The sequence below is a fragment of the Thunnus albacares genome, chromosome 13, assembly GCF_914725855.1.
Source record: "Thunnus albacares chromosome 13, fThuAlb1.1, whole genome shotgun sequence".
Taxonomy (NCBI): domain Eukaryota; kingdom Metazoa; phylum Chordata; class Actinopteri; order Scombriformes; family Scombridae; genus Thunnus; species Thunnus albacares.
Window position 1 is genome coordinate 10,658,241 of NC_058118.1, and position 26,732 is coordinate 10,684,972.

General features: G+C 38.6%; 3 protein-coding genes across 5 annotated transcripts; all 3 read left to right on the plus strand.

The window, feature by feature from the left end:
• Nucleotides 1-418: 418 nt before the first annotated feature.
• On the plus strand, nt 419-3,389 carry cwc15 (CWC15 spliceosome associated protein homolog). Of its 2 annotated transcripts, none has more exons than XM_044370412.1 (7): nt 419-517; nt 1,664-1,808; nt 2,093-2,205; nt 2,348-2,442; nt 2,533-2,643; nt 2,798-2,934; nt 3,052-3,389. In XM_044370412.1, exons 2-7 carry the CDS (start codon nt 1,678-1,680, stop codon nt 3,179-3,181), a joined length of 717 nt encoding a protein of 238 aa, XP_044226347.1. In that variant the 5' UTR covers nt 419-517; nt 1,664-1,677; the 3' UTR covers nt 3,182-3,389. The 2 variants fall into 2 exon arrangements, with proteins under 2 accessions (XP_044226347.1, XP_044226348.1); XM_044370413.1 differs by having other exon boundaries at nt 428-517; nt 1,667-1,808.
• Nucleotides 3,390-4,542: 1,153 nt separating this feature from the next.
• mtmr2 (myotubularin related protein 2) lies at nt 4,543-13,928 on the plus strand. Its single transcript, XM_044371320.1, has 16 exons — nt 4,543-4,804; nt 8,233-8,332; nt 8,433-8,456; nt 8,587-8,650; nt 8,811-8,905; nt 8,989-9,093; nt 9,505-9,609; nt 9,695-9,778; nt 9,867-10,016; nt 10,115-10,303; nt 10,466-10,651; nt 10,761-10,967; nt 11,071-11,163; nt 11,254-11,367; nt 11,603-11,779; nt 11,926-13,928. The coding sequence occupies exons 1-16, from the start codon at nt 4,725-4,727 to the stop codon at nt 12,088-12,090; spliced, it is 1,938 nt and encodes a 645-aa protein (XP_044227255.1). The 5' UTR covers nt 4,543-4,724; the 3' UTR covers nt 12,091-13,928.
• Nucleotides 13,929-17,607: 3,679 nt separating this feature from the next.
• fam76b (family with sequence similarity 76 member B) lies at nt 17,608-25,070 on the plus strand. 2 transcript variants are annotated; one of them, XM_044371185.1, is made up of 10 exons: nt 17,608-18,159; nt 19,063-19,127; nt 19,242-19,296; nt 19,425-19,580; nt 19,663-19,847; nt 19,986-20,036; nt 20,137-20,214; nt 20,367-20,499; nt 20,606-20,707; nt 23,925-25,070. In XM_044371185.1, the coding sequence occupies exons 1-10, from the start codon at nt 18,073-18,075 to the stop codon at nt 24,012-24,014; spliced, it is 1,002 nt and encodes a 333-aa protein (XP_044227120.1). In that variant the 5' UTR covers nt 17,608-18,072; the 3' UTR covers nt 24,015-25,070. The 2 variants fall into 2 exon arrangements, with proteins under 2 accessions (XP_044227120.1, XP_044227119.1); XM_044371184.1 differs by having other exon boundaries at nt 17,609-18,159; nt 20,364-20,499.
• Nucleotides 25,071-26,732: the final 1,662 nt, after the last annotated feature.

Genomic DNA, 26,732 nt, shown 5'->3' on the forward strand with positions numbered 1-26,732 from the left:
CTTCTTTATATTTTTCCTATCCCTTGTTTTTTTTAAAACATACATAATACCATAAATCCAAACTGACAGTTTTAAACTCAACCAGATCACTGAATTTTAAAGCATGAGAGTTAATAAATAGTGCATTGGTTTCTCAATAATAATCTGTGTGATGTACAATTCTTCTAGCTGTGCTGGTTGAGTTTCTGCCCCCTACCTTCCCCACAACAACACTACACAATATTACTATGAGGAGACTTGATTATCGCCCTGTGTTGTCTGCTCTTGTCTTGCAGCAGAGCTGGAGTATCTGACATAAGAAACGTTTGAGTGTTTACTTAGTAAGACTTAAGCACCTTAATCACATTTTTTGGCAGAGTACTATTTAGACAAATATGTGAATGACTGATAATCGTTACCTAAATGGATATACGGGAGTTTCCTCCGTTCTGAGTGTTCTTGAACGCATCAAGTCTCTACAGGAAGTGACGTTCCTCGTTGTGTCGGGTCTTCCTTTCTGTCGTGTGGGAGCAGCTTCGTAAGTGTTATTACCTTAAAATTATCTTCTAAAATACCAGTGAGTTGAGTTTATGGCATATTTCAATAAACACCTATCTCTCTGTGGTGACACACAATCGGCTGGAGAGGCAAAGTAGTATTATTTTCCTCTTAAACTGCGTTGTTAGACCTGCTTAGCCTGCTAGCAACTTATTAGCTGTAACGGCTAGCTGGTGAGATGTCTGGCTAGTGTTTTGCACTCTTATTAAACTAACAATCAGCTTATATGTCTCCCAAAGAAATGGTAGCAAAATCATGGGTGTTGTTGGGTTTTTTCCTCTTTGATCAGCCACAACGCTTACTTACAGATTTAGGGTGTTGCTTACCTTTTTTTGTTGAATGCTCTTCTGTTATTCAGTGCTAAGCGATTGAACAAATGCTGGGAAACTCGTGATATCAGCAGCAAAACCACGTATCCTAATGCCTCCAAACTATAATAATAAAATCCTAACTGTTGAGGTTTTACACAGCTACATAACTACAAAACCAAATATTCTGTAAACTGTAACATATGCACAATGCATAGGCTAATAATAATAATGTCTCTATTGCACATGGTATAATAATGACTCTTCTCTTATTTTATATTTTTATCTATTTCATTATATACTATGTATATGATCATTGCACAATGGATAATAACATTTTTTTTATCTATTTCACTACTGCTGCTGCTCTGATCACATTATATACTATATATATTGTCACTGCACAATGTATATAATAACCTGTTATATTTAACTATTTTGTTTTGCTCTATTGTTGTGTGTTATGTGTGCTGGACGGTGTTATTGCGACACTTAAATGTCCCTCAGGATTGATGAAGTATTTTTTATTCTTATATATAATAAATATAATTATAAGAGATTTTCGCCTTACCCTGCAGATAATTTTGTGCATTTTTAGGTAGTTGGCAGCATGTAATCACTGTTTTGTAGTATAAGAGATGTTAGATTTACAGGAGGGGATTGCTGCTTTATCATGGACACGTAGGCTTGATATTTGTGTCAAGATCTGCCAGCCTCTAGCTTCCCCACCCTGTGTATTTGTGCTAAGGTCTTGCACTGTTTGGAGAAGTACTAGGTTTTCATTTCAAGTTTGTTCTTCTTTCATGTGTTTGCCACAGCAGAGCCATCAAAGATGACTACAGCTGCAAGACCAACATTTGAGCCGGCGAGGGGAGGGAGGGGTAAAGGAGAGGGTGATCTGAGTGCACTGTCGAAGCAGTATTCCAGTCGAGATCTTCCAGGTCACACCAAGATCAAGTACAGGTCAGCAGATCGAACATGAATGGAGTTGAGTTTTTGGGTTTGTAATCAGTGATGCAGAGTGTAATGCTGGCTGGCTAGCCAGGCACTGACACATAGTAAATCTAATAAGACACCTTTTGAACTCTTCCCACCGAGCTGCTTTTTAAAATTGAAAACACTTCACCTGTCTTATAGTAAAAAAAATGGTCTGACAAGAACCACAAGTTCTTCCAAATCTGTACCAAAACTCGCCAGTTAATCTGTGATGTTCTTTTTTTCTTCTTCAATTTTTGTCCCGTCCTCAGGCAACCTACCCAGGATGCCCCCGAGGAGGTGCGTGCCCGTGACTTCCGCCGGGAGCTGGAGGAGAGGGAGCGTGTAGCTGTACGTGAAAAGACCAGAGAGAGGGGACCGAGAGGTTGGTCTGTCTGCAGTTATTAGACTCACTTTACTGAAAATGTCCTTTAGTGCAAATTTCTGACCAAGTCCCTCATTTTATCAAAGAGTTGATGCCTATGAAAACGGCCTCTTAAAATACTTCATCGACCCTCATTTTCCAGAACACACCACATCATCTTCATCATCATCCTCAAAGAGGCCCAGATTGGATCAGATCCCAGCAGCCAATCTTGATGCTGATGATCCTCTCACAGATGTAAGTGCTTGCACTGCGAGACCTACTGGACACTTAACGGTGATTAGCACTCATTAAGCTCCCTCACCGATGATTCTTGATTGTTTATAGGATGATGAGGACGAGGATTCTGAGGAGGACAGCGACGATGACGACACTGCAGCTCTTCTGGCAGAACTGGAGAAGATCAAGAAGGAGCGGGCTGAAGAGCAAGAACGCAAAGTAAAGTATCATTTCAGTCTGATTTGTTCGTACCTTCTGTCTGACAAGAACTGAGATGAAAGTACAGTCAGCAAATTAAGATATGGGTTATGTTTAAGAAAAGAAAAATGTTTGGGGTTTTTTTACAGTGAATTTGTTTCTTTTCACATTTTAGGAGCGGGAGCAAAAGGCAGAGGAGGAGAGGATTCGTATGGAGAATATTTTGAGTGGCAATCCGTTGATTAACTTGGCAGGACAGCAGCAGCAGCAACAGATGACTCAGACTCAGAATACATTCAGGGTCAAGAGAAGGTATCTCACATACACATACGAACACACACGTATGCATTACATGAGTGTTGTATTTGAAGAAAATAAGTTTTCACCACTTACTGCTAATCATCAACAATTAATTTAATATCTTTCTAGGTGGGATGATGATGTCGTGTTCAAGAACTGTGCCAAAGGAGTGGACGAAGCACGGAAGGAGAAACGCTTTGTCAATGATACGCTGCGCTCTGAGTTTCACAAGAAATTTATGGAAAAATATGTCAAGTAAAGGACTTTAATTTTATGATGTTTTTTTTTTTTTTAATCTCATTTGTCTGCTCTCCTCTCTCCTTTCTGCCCTCTGTCCCAAGAATGGTAAATTGTCATTCAAACACATTCTGTATTCAAATACATTAGTATTTGTACAGTCAACACGTAAAATGTACATAAATGAGTTGGTGAGTTACATTCTTTGAATAAAGCTTGTAGAAAGTTGAGTGAAATTGTTAACGTATTCCTTCTGTAGGTTTTTTGTTTGCTTTTTTTACTATTCAATTACCTATTTCAATAAACAAAGACTTGTGTTTAAAATGACTCAGAAATTTCTCTTAGAAGGATGGATGTCCAGAATAGTAGTAAAGTACCGTATTCCTACTTTTTCCTTTTTTTATTCGTCCATCCACTGGATTTGTTAATGACACAGTTCTCATGGTTTTTTAAATATCACATTTTTATATAGAATACAAATGATTCTATATATCCATGAAATTGATCACATTATAATTTCAAGTCTTTAATGTCATCTGAAGTTTTAATTTCAGGTTTGGGAGTAAACTTAAAGATGAAGAGATAATGAATTTTTAATATTACAAGAATAAAGCTTTAATTCTACAAGAAAAAAAGGGGTAATATCAGATATCAGATGTAACCAATAGTAGCCCTGCAGTCAATCACTTTCAGTCATCTCTTTCACTGAAAAGACAATTTCTTCCAAGTCTGTGTGGTTCTTTCATTCAGAATAGACACAATCATTTTAATGTTCTGATAGTCATAATAATCTGGTGCTGACGTGCCAAAAGATGAAGTATTTCGTTATTTGTGAAACCTAAACTAAAGTATAACCTCACAAGATGCTCCACATTCCTCATCTTAACACAGGAGGCAGACTGCTCCTCTGATATTCCCCCTTAAATATGCTATTACAATTTTCTATTAACAGCGGGTTATTCTCATAATATGACTTTACTCTTGTAATGTTACAACTTTATTCTTGTAATATTACAACTTTTTTATGTAATATTATGACTTATTCTTACAATGTAATTTTTTTCTTGTAATAATACAACTTTCTTTTTGTAATATCACAACTTTTTTCTTGTAATGTTACGACTTTATTCATGTAATATGACTTTTTTGAGAAGACTGTTTTCAGTGAGGCCCTAATACTCTGCCTTAGGTAACAGCTGTTTCAGTACAAAAGCAATATTAAACAGTGTGAAGAGCAGTGAGGGCAGCATGTTGGAGGTATAATAAGATATTATATTACATCTATGGGCAGCAGGTTGGATGTATAATAAGATCTTATCCCTGGGCTGCAGGGGGCAGCATGTTGGCTGCATGTTGGCTGCAGGGGGCGCCATCTCCAACAGTCGCCTCCTTGTGACAGCCGGGGACTGGGAGACTGCTGGGAAAATATGGCAGCTTCCTTTTGTTTGTGGGGATTTACTGCACTCCGAGGGGGGATTTAAAGACAGTCTTCGGTGGACATACGGACCTCCGTCGCATACTCGGGGTTCAGACTACCAGTCATCTAACAGTTTGACCCGGAGAACATGGAGAAGAGCGGGAGCACCGACAGTCTGGGCTCGAAACGCTCCTCTTCCCGACAGCCGAGTGTTGATTCATTGTCCAGGTAGCTAAAACCACCACAACACTGCACTTCACAAACTGGCTCAAAGTTTTGAAACTAACAGGAGATTATCTGTATATTTATGTTATATAACTTAAGTCAACGTGTCTTATTATAATGTTATTTTTGTAACCAACTGATAAACCACAAATAATGTAATCCGGTTAACAAGCTGCCATGAAATGACCACAGCAGCTAAATTAGGGCACCAGTTAACGGCTATTATAGTTGTTATAGGCTAGTGTCGTGTTTTCATCGATTAACCGAATATACATGTGTTACACAAATTACACACAGATTTCGTAAATGCCCATCAAAAGTTACCAGAGCCAAGCTGTCATTACATTATATAACTTATGATCATAACCTATTTGTTGAACCAGTCTGACCAGCAGCTAAAATCCACAAGTCACTACTTAACTTGATGTTATAGATTGATCTGTTTTTCTGAATAATCGATAAATCACTGTTCTTACTAACATCCACCCAACTGCCCATATATTAATGTTCATGTGGACACAAATGATATTAGATTTAAGCAGTCAATTAATGTCCAACAGGACTATGAGACACTAGCTGATAGTATTCAGATCTGTATTCAGTCAGGCCTGATTCCCTCTCAGAGGAAAAGTTGTGAGAACTACAATCGTCTCTTCAGTGCTCACCAATGGCTAATGAACTTTTGTATTGCCACTGGAATTGGGTTTGTTAATAATTTTGACTCTTTCTGCACCTGAAAGAACCTGTACAAGAGAGATAACCTTCCTCCAAACCACAGAGGCACCAGAATGCTCACCAAAAATATTGTCTTCCATTTGCAGTCCGGATATATATATATATATATTTAGGGAGCAGGGTGCAAAATTAACTTTTTTGTCCACCAGCCAAATGGCTATGGATGTTCAAATTTCACCAGTCAGTCAATAGATAGATAGATTGTTTTTTTGGCTGGTGAATGAAGCAAATCTACCAGCCACTTGCATATTTTTCCAGCATTTGGCTGGTGGCTGGTGCTAATTTTGTGCCCTGATTGGGAGGATAGGTAGCAGCAGTGATATCCCCCACCCCAATGACCCACAGACTGTATCCCTATCCCATGATCCCATCATACCTGTTCAAGTTGTTGAAAGTAGGCGGTCCCATTTTATTACACAGAAAACTATGCACAGGTCAGTCAAAATCTGACTCAGATTAACACCTCCCTCTCGCAGACTGCAGTCTCAGCTACTGATTGAGACAACAGGAAAGGTTGAAACTAACTGAAACTTGGCTGGACTCTAGTGGTAGTTTTACACTAACAGAGGTTGGTTTCTCTCAGCATGTAACTGGACCCACTCATAACCTGGGTCATACCTTAGACTTAATTATGTCCAAAGAAGTTAATATCCTTTCCATGTCAGCACTTGACGTTGCTTTATCAGACCATTACTGCATCTTTTTCAAAATCAATCTTGATCCTGTAAGGGTCAACTCAAAACTGTCCAGAAACAGTACAGCAGCAATGTTCTAATGTCTAATATGTCGTTACCTGTGATGACATGGTAATTGCCTTTAATCGAGCTACTGAACTGGTTTTAGATGATATTGCTCCTGTTAAAATAGAAGTGTTGTCTGATAAAAGTCAAAGTCTTGAGTCTTGGCTAACGAATGAATCAATAAGGAGGAAGAAAAGGGACTGCAGAAGGGCTGAGTGTAAATGGCATAAAACCCAGTTTCTAGAGCATCTTTTACAAAATCACTATTTACAAAAATCTATTAATTAGTTATAACTCAGAAATTAGAAAAGCAAGGCAAGCATATTTAAAACATATAATAAACAATAATACACACAATTCAAAGATTGTTTTTTCTTGTATAGATAAGCTTTTATAATGACTAATAGCTCCAGAACTTCATTTCCAGATGATTTTATTTCCACCCATAAGTGTGAGGATTTTGCCTCCTTTCACAAGAAAATAATGACTATTAGGGCAAATATTTCCACAATCACTTGTGCTCCTCCTACCCTGCCTCTTTCTCAATTCACTACTATTTTAAGACATTTTGCACCAGTCAGTGCTGATGATCTTGGAACGCTGATTCTTAACTCTTCCACTTCCTCTCTTGATCCCATTCACACTTCCTTTTTTAAAAGTGTTTTTAACTGTTTATCTAAGGATATTTTAACCAATGTAAACACCTCTATATAATCTGGTATTTTTCCTAGATCACTCAAATCTTCACTTGTCAAACCACTTTTAAAGAAGCCCACTCTAGATCCGTCTGTTATTTATAACTACAGACCAATCTCAACCTCTTGTTCCTAAGCAAAACTATTTAAAAAGTCCACAAGCAGTAAATCACCTGGCAACCAACAAAATACTGGATCTCTACCAATCCGGTTTTCACCCCCAACCCTAGTACAGAAACAGCCTTGGTCAGTAATGATTAGTAATTAGTAATGATTTAAGAATAAATAGTGACAATGGTAGAGTTTCTATTTTAGTTTTATTGGATCTCAGTGCAGCATTTGACACTATTGATCGTATTTTAAAACTAAACTAAAAACATTTCTTTGTAGCATTAGTCTGGTTTGCTGGTCTTCATTATTATTTTATTTTATTCCTACTTTATTTTAAAGTGGTAACTCTTGTGTATTATTGTTAAATTTTTTCTGCTCCATTCCTGGTCTGAATTATTTTATTTTATTCCTATTTTCTTAATGGTTTTTAACTCACATGTATTATTTATGCGTTTGTTTTAATTGTGTTCACTTATATCTAATGTTTTATCTTGTACACTACATAGTTTTTGTGGCTGCAACTTCCATGGTAGCTCTGTGAAGCACATTGCACTTCCACCTGGAATGAAATGTGCTTTCTAAATAAAGGTTTGCTTTGCTTTTGTCAGAATTTCCCAGAGCTCTAGTTGACGTCTTCTATTGAGTCATTTTGTCCAAGCAACAGTCCAAAACTAAAAAAAATTCAATTTACAAGCTTAGGAAACTGAGAAAGCAGGAACCAGAGAATACTTGGCCTTTTTTATAAATAAACTACTTACAATAAATTATTATTATTATTAGTTATTAAATTATTAATGATAAGTTACATACACAATTCATCAAATATGAAAATTGTTGATGATTAATTCAGCCCACTATTGATAATTAATGAAGCACTAGCCTGCAGCAACATCAGACATTTGTTTACTTTGTTTAATCATTAACAAACTATTACTGCATGTATCTGAAGCAAGCAGCAACCAATACATGGACAGTGGTTTTATTTTCTAAATGTCTAACAATTATTATTAGCTAATCAAATAATGGTTTCAAAGCCACTACAAAAACTGCAAAAAGTTGAAACTGAAATAAGAAGAAAAAGGGGCTGTGGTCAAAGCCTACAGAAAGTATTTCCTTTCATTATATAGTATGTCGTATTATCTCTCAACAGCACTTCCACCTCTCGCTCTGACCGGTCTGCCCAGGCCAAGCCACCCTCTGCCATGTCCTCTGACTCTGTGTCCACTTCCGAGTTTTCTCCAGAGCTCAGGGTCAGTAGCCCGCATGTAGTTCACAGAGATCCTTGTGCTTCATTAAAATAACTAATCATAACAACTGAAGCATGACTCTCCTCTTTCCTGCTCCATTCAGGTCAAGCCCAAAATTCCTGCCAAGGTATTTCACCTAATAAATCACATACTATCCAACACATATCTTTGAATGATGTTTGGTGATGATTACCTGGGATTAAATTGAGAGACTGTTTCCACATTCAGGTCTAATTTGTATCTAATGTTTCCACCAGGTGCTCAGAGATTCAGATAAAGAGGAACCACAGTTACTTCCAAAGGAAACTGTGCAAGACATGGGTAGGTTCTCTCTTTGCTGCAAAAATAGCTCATACTCATTGAATGCAAAGTAGCTTTTCCCCCACATTAAAGCAACTTGTAATATATTTGTCATACATGGCAGGTGTTTTTTTTCTTTAAGTGCCCAAATCAATACATTTTTCCTTGTTTTATTCGGTAGCCCAAGATGTCACCTACTTCTGTCCTTTCATTGGAGCACTGAGGGGAACAGTGATAGTTACCAACTACAGACTTTTCTTCAAATGCATGGACAGGGTATGTCTTGTGATTTTTTTTAAAAAGCCGATGAATATTTAGAAATATCAGTTTGGTTTTGTTAATGCATAGTTGCTTTCTAGGAGCCAGCATTTGTGCTGGACCTGCCCCTCGGGGTGGTGAGTCGTGTGGAAAAGATTGGAAGTGCATCAAGCCGTGGTGATGTGTCCTACGGGCTCGTTTGCAAGGTGAGCCACAAAATGGTCTCATATTATTTGATGTAGTTATTCAATCAGCTCTGAGTATGAATCTCTAGCAGCAGTATGGTGGTATATTAGAGTTTACAGTTTCCAGTATGATGGTCATGGATGATGATTGCATTGTCTTCAAGAGTGTGACACCAACAAAGTCACAGATTGCAGGAACCTCCAGATAGTACAGTAGATAACAGTACACAGGCTTTTTATTTCTGCTTTTTAAGCAACACTGGCGTAAATCATAGTCATGAAGACAGTGAGTCTATGAACAAGCTCTATGTCCACAACAGCCCACTAGCTAATAACCTGTTATCAGACATGGAGGATTTACTGCTATGAATATTTACATACTGCTGTTGATCCCTGTGGTTGACCATGACCCGCTGCTCTGCCTCTCTGCAGGATATGCGTAATCTACGATTTGCACACAAGCAGATGGAGGACACACTCAGGAAGTCCATTTTCGAAGTGCTGATGAAATTTGCGTTTCCTGTTTCCAACGGGCTGGTGAGTGATCCTCAGCCTCACCGCATCCCACACTGTAGCTCTGCGCTGACCACCAACTGATGAATGTCTCTCCCACTCTCCACAGCAAATCTTCGCCTTCGATTACGGGCAAGTGTTTCCCGAAAATGGATGGAAGGTGTATGACTGTGTCTCAGAATACAAAAGACAGGTATTTTTTTTTTTTTTACAAATTTCACGGTACGACTACTTAGCTAAATGTCAAAGAAAGCTTATCAGGTTGTGTGTTTTCTTGGAAGGGTATACCCAATGAAAGCTGGAGGATCACAAAAGTTAACGATCACTACGAGCTGTGTGACACCTACCCGTCAACTATGGCGGTGCCTGTCAACATCCCAGATGAGGAGCTGAAGAGAGTAGCTGCTTTTCGGGCAAAAGGGAGGATACCTGTGAGTGACCGCTCTTCAGCATGGATGCAGTCATCCTCACCTGTGCAGTTGGTTTGTGGGACAGTCTGTGGTAATATTCTGTTGTACTCTATGTGTAGGTGCTGTCATGGATCCACCCAGAAAGCCAGGCGACGGTGACGCGCTGCAGTCAGCCTATGGTTGGGGTGAATGGGAAGCGGAGCAAAGAGGATGAGAAATACCTCCAGGCTATCATGGATGCAAATGCTCAGTCCCATAAACTCTTCATTTTTGATGCCAGGCCCAGTGTCAACGCTGCTGCCAACAAGGTTTTTTTTCTTAAGCTGATTTTTTTTTTTAAAGCAATATTTATTAAGAGGAAAGGACAGGATTTTTATCTTGAGGTTACGGTCAGTTGCACTGTTATTTGCAAATGTCTGACCTTCGCTCAGCGGATGAACCTGTCTCCATTGTTTTCTTCTTTCCTTCAGATGAAAGGGGGTGGATATGAAAGCGAGGATGCTTATCAAAATGCTGAGCTGGTGTTCTTGGATATTCACAATATCCATGTGATGAGAGAGTCACTCCGTAAGCTGAAGGATGTGGTCTACCCCAACATCGAGGACTCCCACTGGCTCTCCAATCTGGAGTCCACTCATTGGCTCGAGCACATCAAGGTGAGCATACTGATGCGTCGCTGCGATTGTGAACGAGGTAAAAAAAAATAAAAAAAACGAAAATGACCTGATTCCGAGCTTTTTGACAGAGTTGTTTGTGTGTTCGTAGCTGATCCTGGCGGGAGCGCTGCGGATTGCAGACAAGGTAGAGTCTGGGAAGACGTCAGTGGTGGTGCACTGTAGCGACGGCTGGGACCGCACAGGCCAGCTCACCTCCTTGGCCATGCTCATGCTGGACAGTTATTACCGCACCATTCGCGGCTTCGAGGTGCTGCTCGAGAAAGAGTGGCTGAGCTTCGGTCATCGCTTTCAGCTGGTAAATAATTTGTCGTACACTTTTGGAGTTTCAGAAATTCCTGCCTAAAGTTCGGTGGCCTTTCCAGTTATATCACCTTTCCTCTTTCCGCCATTTATTTCAGCGTATCGGCCACGGCGATAAGAACCACACAGACGCAGACCGCTCACCTGTTTTTATTCAGTTCATTGACTGCGTCTGGCAGTTGACTCGCCAGGTGAGAAACAAGTGGCGCTGAAATGTGAAAAAAAAATTCTCAGAGTAAAATGGTCTGTTATGGATACTAACAAAGCGGTTTTTATTTAAGTTTCCTGCAGCTTTTGAGTTTAACGAATTCTTCCTGGTGACCATCCTGGACCACCTGTACAGCTGCCTGTTCGGGACATTCTTGTGTAACAGCGAACAGCAGAGGTTGAAGGAAGTAAGAGCATTTTGTTTCTCCAACTATTCTATTCATTTGGTTGCTGATGCAAAAGTCTGAATTTCTTAATATTATGTGTGACCTTGTATCATCATTTTTAGGTTTGAGATAGAGAAATAAGGCTTGCCGAATCAAAAAATACACACAAGGAAAAAGCACGGAGTAGAAAGACAATTACTCGTAAGGAGTTTTGTTGCACATTTAGTGTTATAACAACTGAATTTCTACTCGACAGGAGATTCCAAAGAGGACGGTATCCTTGTGGTCCTATATTAACAGCCAGCTGGAGGAGTTTACCAATCCTTTATATGTGAACTACTCCAACCATGTGCTGTTCCCTGTAGTCAGCTTACGCCACCTGGAGCTTTGGGTTGGCTACTACATCCGCTGGAATCCTCGCATGAGACCTCAGGTACGCCAAGAAGCCTGTCTCTTCTTTATCAGCTTCATCCATCTGACTTCAGCGTTTTTCAAAGGAAAGTGTTTAGACTCCACAAGTACTGTACTACATTTCTGTGGTTGAACATTTAGCTTTACACGTTGCCTTTATTTTGCCAGGAACCTGTTCATCAGCGCTACAAGGAGCTGCTGGCGAAGCGTGCAGAGCTGCAGAAGCGAGTGGACGAGTTACAGAGAGAAGTGACCAATCGCTCAGCTTCTTCTTCCTCTGAACGGGCAGGCTCCCCCACACGCTCCATCACCCCAGTGCAGACCTTTGTTTGACACTACTTGACCCTCATGACGGTCGCAGAAGCTGAATCCTACCTGTGAGAAGGCGCCATACAGTCATAATCAGTAGGACACAACCGGCACCACGAAGGTTCTGTGTGTCGAATTGCCTCTTTTGGTGACACATCATATTAGTAAACCACTACCAAATGTCTGATTCAGCAGATTACTGTATTGCATCTATCACAGGTCATGTAGAGTCTGCTTCCAACAGAAGAATGTCTGTCTCAGACTACTTGACTACAGCCATATTGTACTCTTTCTCCAGGGTTGAGCAGACATGTTACCAGAATAGTGAGTACTGTTTAGCATATCAACCTACCTACAATCAGTGTTGATAGTTTTTGATGTACACTAAAATATTACTCGGGTAAAATATTTATGCCTTATACACTTCATAGAAACACTCACTTCATTCCTCTATTTTGCAAGAGTTTGTTAGATCTTTGATTTGAAGGCAGTACTGCTGAAGCAGTTTTGAAGATATGCTGTTGCAAACAGATATTTTGAGGTCAAAACTTTAGCACTAAAACCTACTAAATGCCTCGTGAGTTGTTTTTGTTTATTCAAAAATGTAGCTAAAGGGCTGGAGTGTTAGCTTATTCTAATAGTAGTCTAAAAGTAGTTATTGAATGCATAAAAAAGTGAGGAGTTGTCTTCATAAGTCACTGCTTTTAGATTAATGTGACCAAATATTGTTTTTGTTTTTTTATGACTACATAATGTGTCATGTATGACATTCCTGTCATTGAGTGATATGAGTTTTTGTAAGGTTCATTTTTCTAACTAGTTAACATTATTTATTATCCTTTAGTCCAGACTTGTATTTATGACTCTCAAACATGCTCTGTCTCAGTCATAAATTGATTAGAGATGTTCCCATGCAATATTAATAAGCTGCACAGAATATGCAATAGTTTATTTGTCCCAGTTAACGATCATTTACTCAAAATGTCAATGTGTGAATATTTCTTGCACATGCTTGTTTTAAAGCTAGTATCAGTCAATATTGTTTTTATAGTCAGCAGAGTGTGTAACACAACTAATTATTTGCTTTGGGTAGTTTTTCAGTTTAATGGACCTGAATGAACATCTGTGCCTTGTTCTGAATGATTAGGAGAATAACAAGAGAAAAGTGTGCACAGTTGTTAATCGCCAACTGTGAATATAGTGTTTGGTAGCATTTCCACTGCGCGTGTGAATACTTGCAATAAACACAGGACTCGATTTCAAGGAGTCAGTGTGGTTTGTTACGTTAGCATGGTGTGATAACAACACCCTCCGGTCCATCTCTTATGTTTAGCTGTTAAGTGTTTCAAATGATAGCAGAGCTGCAGTGACAGTAGCATTAATTATCTCTGGTTATGCTCATGAGCTTGCCATAACAAATAAGATAGAGTGCCTTTTATTATACATGAAGAAATATAAAAGTGATTTAAAAGTCTGAAATTTACAGTATGACTCAGCTGGAGATTAATATTAAATTGCAATGGCTATGAACATATTGGCATGCCTTATTCAATCTGTTTCATTCTTATACTTAAATGTTAGATGACTGGACATAACTTGGCTTTAAGGCATCCTTTACCCATTATCATATTCGTTTCCATAAGTTGTTTTTTTTTCACTTAAATGTATCACCATTGAATTTAAATTACTCTTAGTTTGCTTTTAAAATGTGCAACCATAACATTTTTCCACATGGTTTAAGTGAGGCTGCAAAGCTCTTTTGCACTTCATTGCTTCAAATTGTTTTCAGAAACCAGTGTACTTCAGGTGTCAGACTGTAATGTCAAAATGTATTAAAATGATTAATAAAAGTGCTGATACTATGTAGTGTTTTTTTTTTTTTTGGTGAAAATTTAAGCTGTTTAAACACTATGTTTACTCTTACTTCTTTCAAGTTTTCATTTGATCCAGTAAGGCTATTTCTATTCCTTTTAAATAAGTAGATACGACACAGAATAACCCCTCTCACTAGATACAGTGCAGGAAACAATAAAGCCTATTAGAAATTGTTCAACCCTTTAATAACCTAATTCTGATCATATTAATTGAAAATTCACACATATTTTAGACCTGAGATCTAATCTGTTGGAATAAGCACACAGTTGCATAATTATTATTATACTATACTATGATACTATATGTTATATACAGCACACTCTCTTAACAGGACCTTGTAGGAAAAGGCCAAACTGAGATTCACAGAAGCGCTACCATTCACTGACAAAATTATAAGTATAATTCCACTATTACCCCTGTAATTAATGCAATCTAATCAACATACAGTACAGGTATTACCAGCATAGCCACTAATAAGAGTCTCACTTATTGTTCATTTCAGGGTTTTTGGAGTTCTTTTAATAATGATAATTGTACCTTCATGGCCACATACTATAGAATTTGAGAAATGCGTATTTATCTTGACTTGTGACAATTTTATGACCATCAGGGCCTCGAGGACAGTAACACCTGCAGCATAGTTGAATATTATGCCACCTACTAGATTAACTTTATTATTATCCCAAAGGGAAATTGGTTTACAGTGTGTGCATAAAACTTAACATACACAGTAAAAAAGCATACACACTAAGTATACATCCTTTGTAAAAGTACACAAAACTACTACACAGTACTGTCCAGCAGTGCTCATGATGTACAAAGGTTCAATGTGGGACACAGTGCAGCCCAGAAATATACACGACACAATACTTTCCACTGTGCAGCACTAACTATAGTACTGCTGTGAGTACCAGGAGTTTTATTTGTATATGACATATACCTATGCAAACTATTAAAACTTTAAAAACATTTTTTAAATTGAGAATTAGCAGACTTGGAAAGAATGGGGATGGTTTCCATTTGAAAAAAGAAAGTAAGGTCACATTAATGCCTCAATAATTACATGTAAAACAATCTTCAAAAAGAAAACAGTTAATAACATTAGTGTCCACATGCTTGTATTTATTGATTTACATTTACTGTAGGTATTACTTTAATGATTTTTCCCTCAACTTTACTGAAAACAGTCAAACCCAAAAAACTAACATATAAACAAGCATGAAGAACAAAAAGAGAAAACAAAGTGTCAAACAAACAGTTTTTCACTTAAAGTATTTTTCCTTTGTATGTATTCCAAAATATTTCGGATTGATAACTTTCTATCAAGATAAATTGGTTTAGCTTACTGGTAAACTAGTCAAATGGTCATACTTTATCGTAGTGATGTTTTAATTTGTGTTCGAAAATTACTCAATGGACAAGAAATGTTAGCTTTTTAATCCAACTATTTAACATTTTGGGCAAATTCCACATAAAAGCTTGAAAATGCATTCTGAATCCGACTGCTAGCCTATTAGCTTACTGGTATAAATTCCCATTGAGGTTAGCAAGTGAGCTAACATTAGCTTGCAGTTTACTGCATACAGCTGTTGGTAGCTCATTAGCCGCCAGCGACTAACTTAGCTTTCCAATAAATGCTGTTCTAATAAACTTACAATGTGTGATCAGCAGCTACCTATATAACTAAAATACTTTTAGTTTTCTTTCTCATTTTCCTGATCCTTATTATTATTATTATTATTATTATTATTATTGTTATTATTATTATTGTTGTTGTTGTTGTTGTTGTTGTTATTGTTGTTATTATTATTATTATTATTATTATTATTATTATCATTATTATTATCATATACTGTTAGATATCTTGTAAGTACTATGTCCGTCATTTAGTTATGCTAACTGGTCACTGATTGTGCATGTATTGCTATATCATATTCAGATATTAATGAATGAATGATTAATTTATGTTTCATTCCACAGATGAGGCCCATCTCACAAGATTACAAGATATTGTTAATATGCCGGATTTTGGAAATGTTATGAAGATGGAAGAAAGATGAACATGTTATGTAACGGTAAAATAAAAGCGTTTAGAGCCATTAGTCTGCCTACTGTGTTGTGATTGTTTTCTTTTTTTCAAGATGTGCTTGGACAATTGACTGTATATAAATACAATTACTGCCTGCAGTTACCCTGGAATTAGTAATTTTCTAATCCGATAGGTTTTACATAAGTGGAGTGACAATTATCAATGTAATGGAAGATTGTGGATTTTATCATACAAGTAATATATTAATAATATTAATACATGGCTATTTATGCATCAGTAATTATTTTAATAACTAATATTGGTGAATTTCAGTATTTGTAATATATATTACAGTATATATAGTCTTCATATATTTATAATTAGATTTCTAATATATAGTTTTCATATAATTGTATTTTATGAACTATGACCTGGCAGTTGACTTCTGAGAGAAAATACAATAGATCCCCCGACCAGCAGGGGGCGGTAATGTCTACATGAGAGGGACCTGAGGAGAGAGGTCTGAGGGACTTAAGAAGAGAGATCTGAGGGACCTGAGAAGAGAGATCTGAGAGGCCTGAAAAGGGAAGTCTGAGAGACCTGAGAAGAGAGGTCTGGGGAGGGAGGTCTGATGCCTGAGGAGAGAGGTCTGAGGTGCTGCAGTTGGACCCTCGTGGTTGCAGTGAGTGTTTCTGTGGCCGCTGCCTGGCTCTTCAGGAGACTCCAGGTTTGCGTTCCACAGGAGGGTCTTGTCACCAGACCAGGGCGAGATAAGTCTAAAACACTTTCATGTTTAATGTTTACATATTGTCTTTTTTTGTCTTGGTCTATGTATACTTAATCTTAAAAATAGATTTTAGTGATTTGCCACCCTGCCAAGGGCCCATTAAGAGGCCCCTCTGCCTCCCTCTGTTGATAGAAATGGTTCTGACCTGCCTACAGCTTGTAGTGGTCCTTATTGATTGATGTGTATTTTGATACTGTGTTTGGTTAGTGTGGCGTGTACTGATTGCTGTGTGTTTGATACTGTGTGCAGTGTTTCTCCGGGTGTGTGCAACGTTTATCCTAATTCACTTGCAGTGCTGTGTGTTGCAGGGTCGTAGGGTGGCCACCTGAGCCTATTAGGGGTTGACCTCTGTGGGGGGTTTTGCTTTGGGGTGTCTAGTTGTAGTTATAATGACTTTGTATCTTCGATAAAGGCTAATTGTTTGTACCATATATCTGTCTGTGTGATGAATATTCTCGCCTCTGACACCAGACCAGGCTGGGTTATGAAAGGCAGCGGCAGCCTTACGCTACCTTATAATCTAAAGATCTAAAAAATCTAAAAAAACAACTAAAGTTTATTACAGTTTAACATCCTTGGCTTCCAGCTTAATTGAATGGTTGGTTTGAGTGTCAAAAATAATACTCTTTTTTCCAGAAGCCTTATGTATACTGACATTTATAAAATAGATGTTGTTTTGTCTTCATTTTTTACAGAAATCTAATTTGTGTATTTACTTTAGTGATAAAAACATATACAAACCATATACATTATATAAAGTGTATGTTAAACCTCTGCAAGTTGTGTGATCCTGTAGAATGAATCCTGACATCTGATTGGCTCTGAGCATTTCAAAAATGTGAATCCCGCGGACGGATATTGTGTCGCGATCAGCCGTCGTCGGTCACTTCCGGTTACATGACGACGACGACGACGGCGTTGATACAAAAAGAGAGAAGGAAAACAGGAAAATACCTTTTCTTGGCGAGAACAGTGGAAACTTAATAGAAATAGCCAGATCTGTATCGACGGATTGCTTATGTTGCGGCACAGCTAACGATCGACCTCGAGTTAGCCTGGTCGGATATCGTGCGAGCGGAGGGAGATCACAGATATTTGGAGTTTATTGTTCCTCGCTTGCTGCTCAGCTCCCTCCAGCTTCCTAAGCTATTTCGGTGCTGCCCTACGCTACCTAGCCGAGCAAGCTACCGTGTGTGTGTGTGTTTGCGTGCTAAATTAGCAAGCGGCTAGAGAGGAAATAGCGCCGTTAATCCGTTCAGTTTGCAGCTGGACTTCGCTAACCTCTTCTAGCTCAGTGACATTTATTTGGGCGAGAATGGCAACGTCGGCTCTGTACGCCTGTACGAAGTGTAACCAGCGGTATCCTTTCGAAGAGCTGTCGCAGGGCCAGCAGCTGTGCAAGGTTTGGGAGTGTGTATGTGTTTGTGTATGTGTGTGCGAGACAATACAAACAATCCTGAGTTTTAAGTACTTCCAATGTGCGAGTGTTATTGCCGACCGGGTGTCATGTTGTAACAAGCAGCCAGGCTCAGATTATGTAACAGCTTATATCTTTCCAACCTGTAAACACTGTGCTGTTTGTTAAGGAGTAATAACGCTTCCTCACTATGTAATTACAAGCAGAATATTCATCCACCAGACATTAGAATTATACCTTTAATAATTGCCATTAATGTACATACTTGCCAACTTGTTGCTCAAAGCTTCAAATGTACAGACTTTTTTTTTCTACTAGAAGAAACTTATTATCGGGGATCTCTCTCTTCCTACTTTTCTTTACTTCACTCAATCTGCACTGATTCTTTTTTTATCAGGAAGAGCAGACCAATGGACAGTTTTATCACTCTCTTCAAGCACTTCAGAGAGTCCTTTTCTCCCTGATAAATCAGTTTTTTTTTATTTGCACAGGATAGTTAAATCACAGGGTTGACTGATGAACACTAATACAGTTACACTTCAATTTCTCTATCAAGAAATTATAAATATTTGAGAATGGTGGCTAAGGTTGCAGTTGTCCGATAGAGGGTTTTTTTTTTTATTTGTGCTTATTTTTTCCCTACGTTGCCCATAATTTGTTGGGTTGACTGACACAGAAGCAGTTTGGTGTATATACAACCAAATTGTCAGGTGTTGGTACTTGCACAGATGTTGTAGCCAAGAGGATGTTACACAACAAACATCAAGTCGTGCTGATAGAAACAACAACTAATGAGGCAGTCTTGTTTTTAGTGTCTAGTGGATATCATGTAATACCACAATTTACACTCATGAAAACACCTGACATTCATTTGTTTTGTCACCACAGGAGTGTCGCATTGCACACCCGATAGTGAAGTGCACATACTGCAGATCTGAGTTTCAGCAGGAAAGGTGAGACACATGCGACTTAAGACGAATTTCAGATTTTATTTGTTGTAAAATTGTGAATTTCTTTGTATTGTATGTGATTTGCTTTGAATGTAAACCCTTATTTATTCTTTACAGTAAAACCAATACAATCTGCAAGAAATGTGCCCAAAACGTCAAACAGTTTGGAACAGTGAGTTTCTCCCAAAGCGCTTTAACTAGTTGTATTTGTTGCTTCCATTTGTACTTGCTGCATATTTGTTTAAAGGCGCATTATGAATAAATTGAACGTTTAACACTGTCTCTTGTCTGTCTTTACAGCCCAAACCCTGCCAGTACTGTAACATCATTGCAGCTTTTATTGGGACAAAGTGCCAGCGTTGTACCAACTCAGAAAAAAAATATGGACCTCCACAGACATGTGAGCAGTGCAAACAGCAATGCGCCTTTGACCGCAAGGAGGAAGGCAGGAGAAAGGTATAAACCAGACAGCATACTGTCTAATTTAGCAGCAGATGTATAACTGAAAGTTTTATGAGCTACTGTTGTTGTCTTACAGGTGGATGGGAAACTGCTGTGCTGGCTCTGCACTCTGTCCTACCGCCGTGTCCTGCAGAAGACTAAGGAGCAGAGGAAGGGCTTTGGCTCCTCCAACTCCTCGTCCTTGAATGAGAAAGACCACCACTCCAGACCGCACCATCATCACCACCACCACCAACACAGACACAGCAGTTCTCACCACAAGTATGTCCTCCGTTGTGTCACTTCTCCCTCCGTTCCCATGCTGCTCAGTCAGATTGTTCATATTTTAACACAGAATAGTGAGAAGATTTGTGTTTCGGTCATATGTTGTTATTCACTAAGCTAAATTATCTTTCACAGGCTGAGTGGGAGCTTGAGTCCCGAGCAGGAGCAGGGACTGTGGAAGCAGAGGTAAAACTTTCCTCCTCCTTTGATCTGCAGCGTGTACATCAGAAAACAGTGCATTGATGGAGTTTTTGGGCCCAGATTGACTTGTTGATTTTCTTTGCAGCCATAAATCGTCTTCAATCCAGAAGGAGACTCCAAAGAAGAAACCAAAACTGGAGATGAAGCCATCCAACGGGGACAGGTATGATAACTGTTTGTTTGGGTAACCATCAGGTGCAATTCTGACTTTAAAGAGTCATTCCCTTTGGCATAATCCTGCCTACATCTTTCCTCCACATGTTGACTACCCCTCTCATTACTGGCTTCATGCTCTCTCTGTTCTCCCATCAGTAGTTCCATCACCCAGTCTATGGATTCAGGAGGAACGGACAACTTCATTCTCATCAGCCAACTGAAAGAGGAAGTTATGTCACTGAAGAGACTTCTGCAGCAAAGGGATCAGACCATTCTAGAGAAGGATCGTAAGGTAGGTTCATCAGCCTCATCCGACCTCCAGCTCTAATGAATCAAAGATGCATCACTGTCGGTTGCTTGTTTTTGTTTCGAGTATTGATTATTGAATTCTACTCCAGCTCACAGAGCTCAAAGCAGACTTTCAGTACCAGGAATCCAATATGAGGGTCAAGATGAACCAAATGGAGAAATCGCACAAAGAGTCTATGGAACAACAGCAGGTAGGAAACTACATACACACACGTGTTGTGTCGCCAGTGCTCATTTGTACACCAGCATGTGCTCAATAGTTCCCACGTCATACTTGACTCCCATTAAACCTTTGTTGTGGAATATCATGTGAAAATGCTCTTGTGTTGTTTTTTTCCCCACCACTCTAAAACATCCCCGAGCTAACAAGTGGATGTTACAAAAATTCTCAGCATCTCCTTATCTCCAAGCTTTACCCACCCATCTATCTATCTATCTATCTATCTATCTATCTATCTATCTATCTATCTATCTATCTATCTATCTATCTATCTATCTATCTATCTGTGGAGAAACAGCACAAATGCAGATGCGTCCACACAGGTGTACTGCATGGTACAATTAAGCAATTAACACCCAGTCATGCTCTATGGCATGTATAAAAATGCTGAGCAGACCCAGTTGATTCTGATTTTGTATCAAGACAGAAAGAGAAAAAGATCTAAGTGACTTTGAAAGAGGGTTCATTGTTGAGGCACGGATGGCAGGAGCTTCAGTTGGCAGGTGTTTCAATAGGAACAGTGACAGAAATGACATCTGCATTTAGATCTATGGGAGTGACATCAGTAAATAGGGTCGGAAAATGTGGTCAACGGCACACATTTGATGACCATGATGCTCGTGCATTAGTGTGATATGTAGGGAAAAACAGAAGAGTCAATGCAGGACATGATCAGACTGTCAGCAAGAACAGTCCGTTGACGATTACATAGAGAGGGATATTACAGTAGGATTGCAGTGCATAAACCCCTCATTACATTTATATATTTATTGGTACTGTGTACAGTGTTAAACATAAATGTTACTGTTTAATATACTCTACTGGCTAGCATATAGTAAATTTTCATCTGCAGTCCCTTCAGCAGGTCAAAATTAAAACATAAAAGCAAGATAAGAAACTGTACAAAGCAAAAAACACACAGGACACATAATACAAAATACAAAGCTACACACAATAGCACATCACACACACTCATAACATCAACTAGAAATGACTAATGTATGTTTGTCGAATTTAAAAACAAGACTATTTGCATTCATGAGAAGACCACGAGATAAAATGTAGAGCCAGTGGTTACAGATCTGAGTAGCTTTTAGCAGACTTTTTCGTAGCACATTTGAGGGATCCAGTGGTGCAAAAACCATAGGCACTGGTCTACAGAGATGTGGAAAAAGTGACATAGTCAGATGAGTCATCCTTCACCATATTCTCGACAAATAGGCGAGTGCATGTGTGGCGTACACCAAGAGAACGGTACAGGTCTGAATGCTTGACCCCTACAGTGAGGAGATCTGGTGGCTCTGTTATGCTTTGGGGGGCATTTTGCTGGCATGGTTTGGGTCCACTTGTCCCCTTAGAGGAAAGGGTCACTGCTAATTAATACAAAGTTGTTCTGAGTGATCACCTTTATCCTATGATGAAACATTTCTATCCTGATGGGAGTGGTCTCTTCCAGGATGACAATGCCCCCATTCATAGGGCACGAGGGGTCACTGAATGGTTTGATGAGCATGAAAATCACATGAATCATACGCTATGACCTTCACAGTCACCAGATCTAAACCTAATTGAACATCTATGGGAGATTTTGGACTGACATGTTAGACAGCGTTCTCCACCGCCATCATCAAAACACCAAATGAGTGAATATCTTTTGGAAGAATGGTCTTCATCCCTCCAATAGTGTTCAGAGACTGTAGAATCAATGCTAAGGCGAATTGAAGCCGTTCTGGCGGCACGTGGTGGCCCAACACCTTACTTGGACACTTTATGTTGGTTTTTCCTTTAATTTGTCACCCATCTGTATATAAACTGTAGTCACTGTATCTGATTTTAATGACACTTTTGTTAGTTGATTAATATATATTTTGGGAAAATGTCATATGTCTTAGGAGCTTTTATGAATTATATTAATTTATAAAAGTTTGTAAATTAGTTTGGTGATCAGTTCAATTCACTATTGGGGTGATGTGCAGGTTTCAAGGAGGTGTGGTGAACTGCTAAAGCATGTCCTAAGTTTGAGTCCTACCCATTTGTGACATGCCACTCTTTCTTTCGTCTCAGTTAAATGTCAGTAGAAGAAACCTCGTGCTAAACTGGTCCCATCTAAATTGACATTCCTGAATTTTTTCCAAGTATAACTTTCATTTGTACATGAAATCATATTGGATTATTTTTGTTTATATATGCAAACATCTTTATTGGAAGTCCAAAATGACTCAATGTGCCTGATAGGACAATGCCTGAGAGTAGACACACCTTTCTCTGTAATTTTAGTGACTGATTCATGATTCGTAATAGAGAAACAATTAACATCACAGATGTCTTCTGTTAACTTTGTTCAGCACACAGTGTTCTGAACACCATGCCCATCTGACTATTGCTCAAGATATGATTTTAGTTTATAGGGTTACATAACATTACAGAGGGGCATGTTGTAGTCGCACTGTTCAACAATCCCTATCTGTTAAATCATTGAATGTCATTGAAATAGTTGAAAAATCTACAACCATCTTTTTAAGTCTTTCCTCCTGTAGCTTTTTGTCAACAGCCACCCAGTTTTTGCACGCAGCGTCCAAACTGTGGCTGTACTATAAAAAGCACTGCAGGCTCAACGTTTTCAGAAATACCCATGTGATCTCAGATCTTTTTTTTTTTTATGGGCAACTAGGGGTGCATGTTATATCAGCTTAAATCATGTATCACTGTTTGGTTATTACTTAAAAATGCATCAGTGCTTATATCAAAATTGTGCTGGATGTGTCAGTGTGATAAATGGATGATGCACTCATTGCATAAGTTCACATTCTGTCATGGACACAATGGGTGCGTCAGTTGAGCCATTTCCTGGCATTAACCTTTTTAATATGGTTGCTGTTTTGTAAGTGACCCTGAGGCTGATATGCTCCATATGTTTGATGCACCAAAGGTGCTGTTGAGGAAAGTCTAAAATGGGTTTAAAGCCTTTAGCTTGTAGCATCAGATGAATGACTAGTAAGTGGTAAAAATAGACGCTCATTAACTGTAATTTCCTTAAGTCAACTAGTGTGTTTGCTGCCATTTGAATCACAAGATTTCAGGTTATTGTAGTGTTCAGTATGTGGATTTTACAAAAGCTTCCACTAAGGTATCAAAAAACTGCAACCGTATGCATAATTTCTAACACTTTCAATCATTTATTTCCACAGGCCAAGAACAGAGAGTTGATGAAACAAGTGGCTGCCCTCTCAAAAGGAAAAAAGTTTGACCGGACAGGAAGTTCACTGCTGTTGCCCTAACAATAGGCCGGCCAGCGGGTAACAACACAGAGCGGCTTCATTGTTTTAACACTGTGACAGTCTCCCTCCTGTGTTTCCTCATTGCCATCAGCATCGATTACTTCTTAATTGGTAAAGCCAGAGACCATGTTGTACATGGGAATCAATTGTTGAATCAAAGAACAAGAAACCTTTCTCTAAATGTCAACATATTTTAGATATTTTATGGCAACTTTTCCACTGGATCGTAGGGTGTGGCTTTGGATGGAGGATGGAGCCCTCGTTTTTAACACTGCCGGGCCAAAACAAAAAGCATGGTGTGCATATGTGGATAGCATTCTGTCGACTCAGTGTATCCACTTAACTTTTATGGATGTCATGCAATTTATTTATTCAACTGTATTTCTTAGCTTTTTTATTTCCTCACAACATACTAAGAGAATATCCCACATTTTGGGGGTTTTCTTCAATAGCAATTAGTTATATTTTTCTAAATGGATGAGATTGTGGAAGACACGTTCTCCTTAACGGAGACCCTGCGCAACTTTACAATGTATGCAAACGTGGGAAGGGTGACCACTGAGCTGCTGCTCGACGCTAGAGAACTCTCTCAGTAACAATTCATAAAACAACCAATGAACATTTTGAAAGGCTGTTTGATAAAGAGACACCTCTTGGCTGCCCTCTTTCTCACTGTGTGACAGCTGTAGTGCTTTGCTGTTTCTCTTTAGTGGAACGATTGTAATACTGCATGATTTTACTGCCAGATACCAGTTGGCGTTGTGGTCAGACTTCTTTATTTCCCCCCTTTTTAATTAGTTTTTTAAGAATCACTTGTAAATGTATTCCTGGGATCAGCCATTGTATTTAAACTATTGCTTGTATCTGTTTTAGTGAGTACAGTATGTGTATGGTAAGGCCAGTTGAAATTAACATGTCTGTAGAAGATGCTTTTTAAAGGAACACACCTTTCACCTTGCATTATTGGACTGGTTTCATACTGTGGCGTCCAAGATCACTTTTGTACTTTTTTCCAAACCAAGTGTTTTAAAACTATTAAAACTGGCTAAACTGTTATTGTTGTTTGTTTGTTTTTTTATATGTAGCTGTTTTAACTGTTTAAAATGTATCTCAGATGTTTAGGACCTCTATAGTTATGTCATAATACTGCAGATTTAGGAATATGTTGCTTCCATACAAACCATTTTCACCACTACTTAAAGTACATGACATTAGTTTGATTTCACAATACACCCTGTCTTGTGAATGCTAAGGTGTGTGCTTGAAGAGAGCATTTTGGTAAATATCCACCCAGATAAAAGTCAGATTACAGTGAATTTGTTTTCATACCGAAACCTGTTGACCAGGGAGTAGATGCGATTAAAATCTCTCTCATATGTGATACACATCACTAAGTCAATGAGTAGTCTTTCTAAAAGGGATGTATTCTACATACAAATAACCCACAAGAGGATTTATGCATACAATCTTTTGGAGTAACTGGTTATGGTGAGTTATTATTTTCTACATGCGGAAAATTCCACTCCTTAAAGAAACAGTGGAAACAGTTTTGTGGATTGGAAAAGTGTAAGTGTCTCCACAGACAGACTCTGTCCGCAGAGAAGTCTGCAACCATTGAGAAAGATCTCAATGTCTTTTCTGAGCTTGTGGCAGGCGCCCTCAGTTAGAAACCACATTTATTAAGTGTGTTATGGATAGATAAAGGAAACCCTATAATTAATTGGGGAGCGATGGTTGCATTTGTAGTTTTAATGGGCCTCACTAGTCACAGATGAGGGGTTAAAGTTAGAATTACTAAACACAAGTAAAAACAGTTGTTGAAGATGTTGGTGTGGCCCTGCATGAAACATATTGTTTATAATCATTTGAAAAATAGATGACTAATTTATTGAACAGAGAACATAAACTATTAGTTAGCTACAAAACATAAAATGCATTACCAAGGAAGGACAACAATTAAAAACTGTGAAGAATAATAGGGAAAACAGAATTTGAATGTTTGACCTTGTACTGTGCGGCTGGTCGGTCTCAGTCTTAATAAATTTATCAAGCTCTACTAATTAAAAACCTGCATTTCCATTGCATCTCTCTAACCTTCTGTTTGTTGTCCACAAGCACATATGCGTCCAGGCATCCCCCCTCCCTGTTTTCTCCTTGTTCGTTCTTTTCTCTCAGGCGTCTCTTTGCTGGACCAACACCCATCCTGGGACCACTCTGCCTCCCTGCTGTCATTTCCTCTCTCCTGTATGAATGATGTCCCCTCTCTCTCTCTCCTGTATGAATGATGTCCCCTCTCTCTCTTTCTCTCTCTCTCCTTTGTGAAACTTCACCTCTATCTAAAAGGATTGGCTCAATAACGCTTTGAAAAATTTTAAGCCAAATCTTTATTTGGAGGTTTAATTAGAGGAGGACTTTTATTACACTGTAATAAGCTCTACAAGCTTTATCTGCCAATGCACTTAAAACCTTGACAAAATGCCTGAAGCAGCAATAGTTCAGCCTAGGTGTGTATACTCTGTTGTATGACTCAATGTTGTCCCTCCCAAAATAAAATGAAATTCATTAGTTTATGATCCTGCTTTTTTCTTTTTTCTTTTTTTTAATATCATAATTTTAGTTTTATCTAGATTTGCTCTGACTGCTCAGTTTTGCTTAACACAGTAATCATGGATCCCTTGTTCTGTTTGTGATAACAGTAATAGATCATCTGCATAAAAA

Coding starts and splice junctions, on each gene's coding strand:
- fam76b (XM_044371184.1), top strand. CDS start 18,073: ATGGCAACGTCGGCTCTGTACGCCTGTACGAAGTGTAACCAGCGGTAT. Junction 20,037..20,136: donor CAGGGACTGTGGAAGCAGAG/GTAAAACTTTCC, acceptor TTTTCTTTGCAG/CCATAAATCGTCTTCAATCC. Junction 20,708..23,924: donor AGTCTATGGAACAACAGCAG/GTAGGAAACTAC, acceptor TTATTTCCACAG/GCCAAGAACAGAGAGTTGAT.
- cwc15 (XM_044370412.1), top strand. CDS start 1,678: ATGACTACAGCTGCAAGACCAACATTTGAGCCGGCGAGGGGAGGGAGG. Junction 2,206..2,347: donor CAGAGAGAGGGGACCGAGAG/GTTGGTCTGTCT, acceptor CTCATTTTCCAG/AACACACCACATCATCTTCA. Junction 2,644..2,797: donor CTGAAGAGCAAGAACGCAAA/GTAAAGTATCAT, acceptor TTCACATTTTAG/GAGCGGGAGCAAAAGGCAGA.
- mtmr2 (XM_044371320.1), top strand. CDS start 4,725: ATGGAGAAGAGCGGGAGCACCGACAGTCTGGGCTCGAAACGCTCCTCT. Junction 10,968..11,070: donor TCGGTCATCGCTTTCAGCTG/GTAAATAATTTG, acceptor CATTTATTTCAG/CGTATCGGCCACGGCGATAA. Junction 11,164..11,253: donor TCTGGCAGTTGACTCGCCAG/GTGAGAAACAAG, acceptor TTTTTATTTAAG/TTTCCTGCAGCTTTTGAGTT.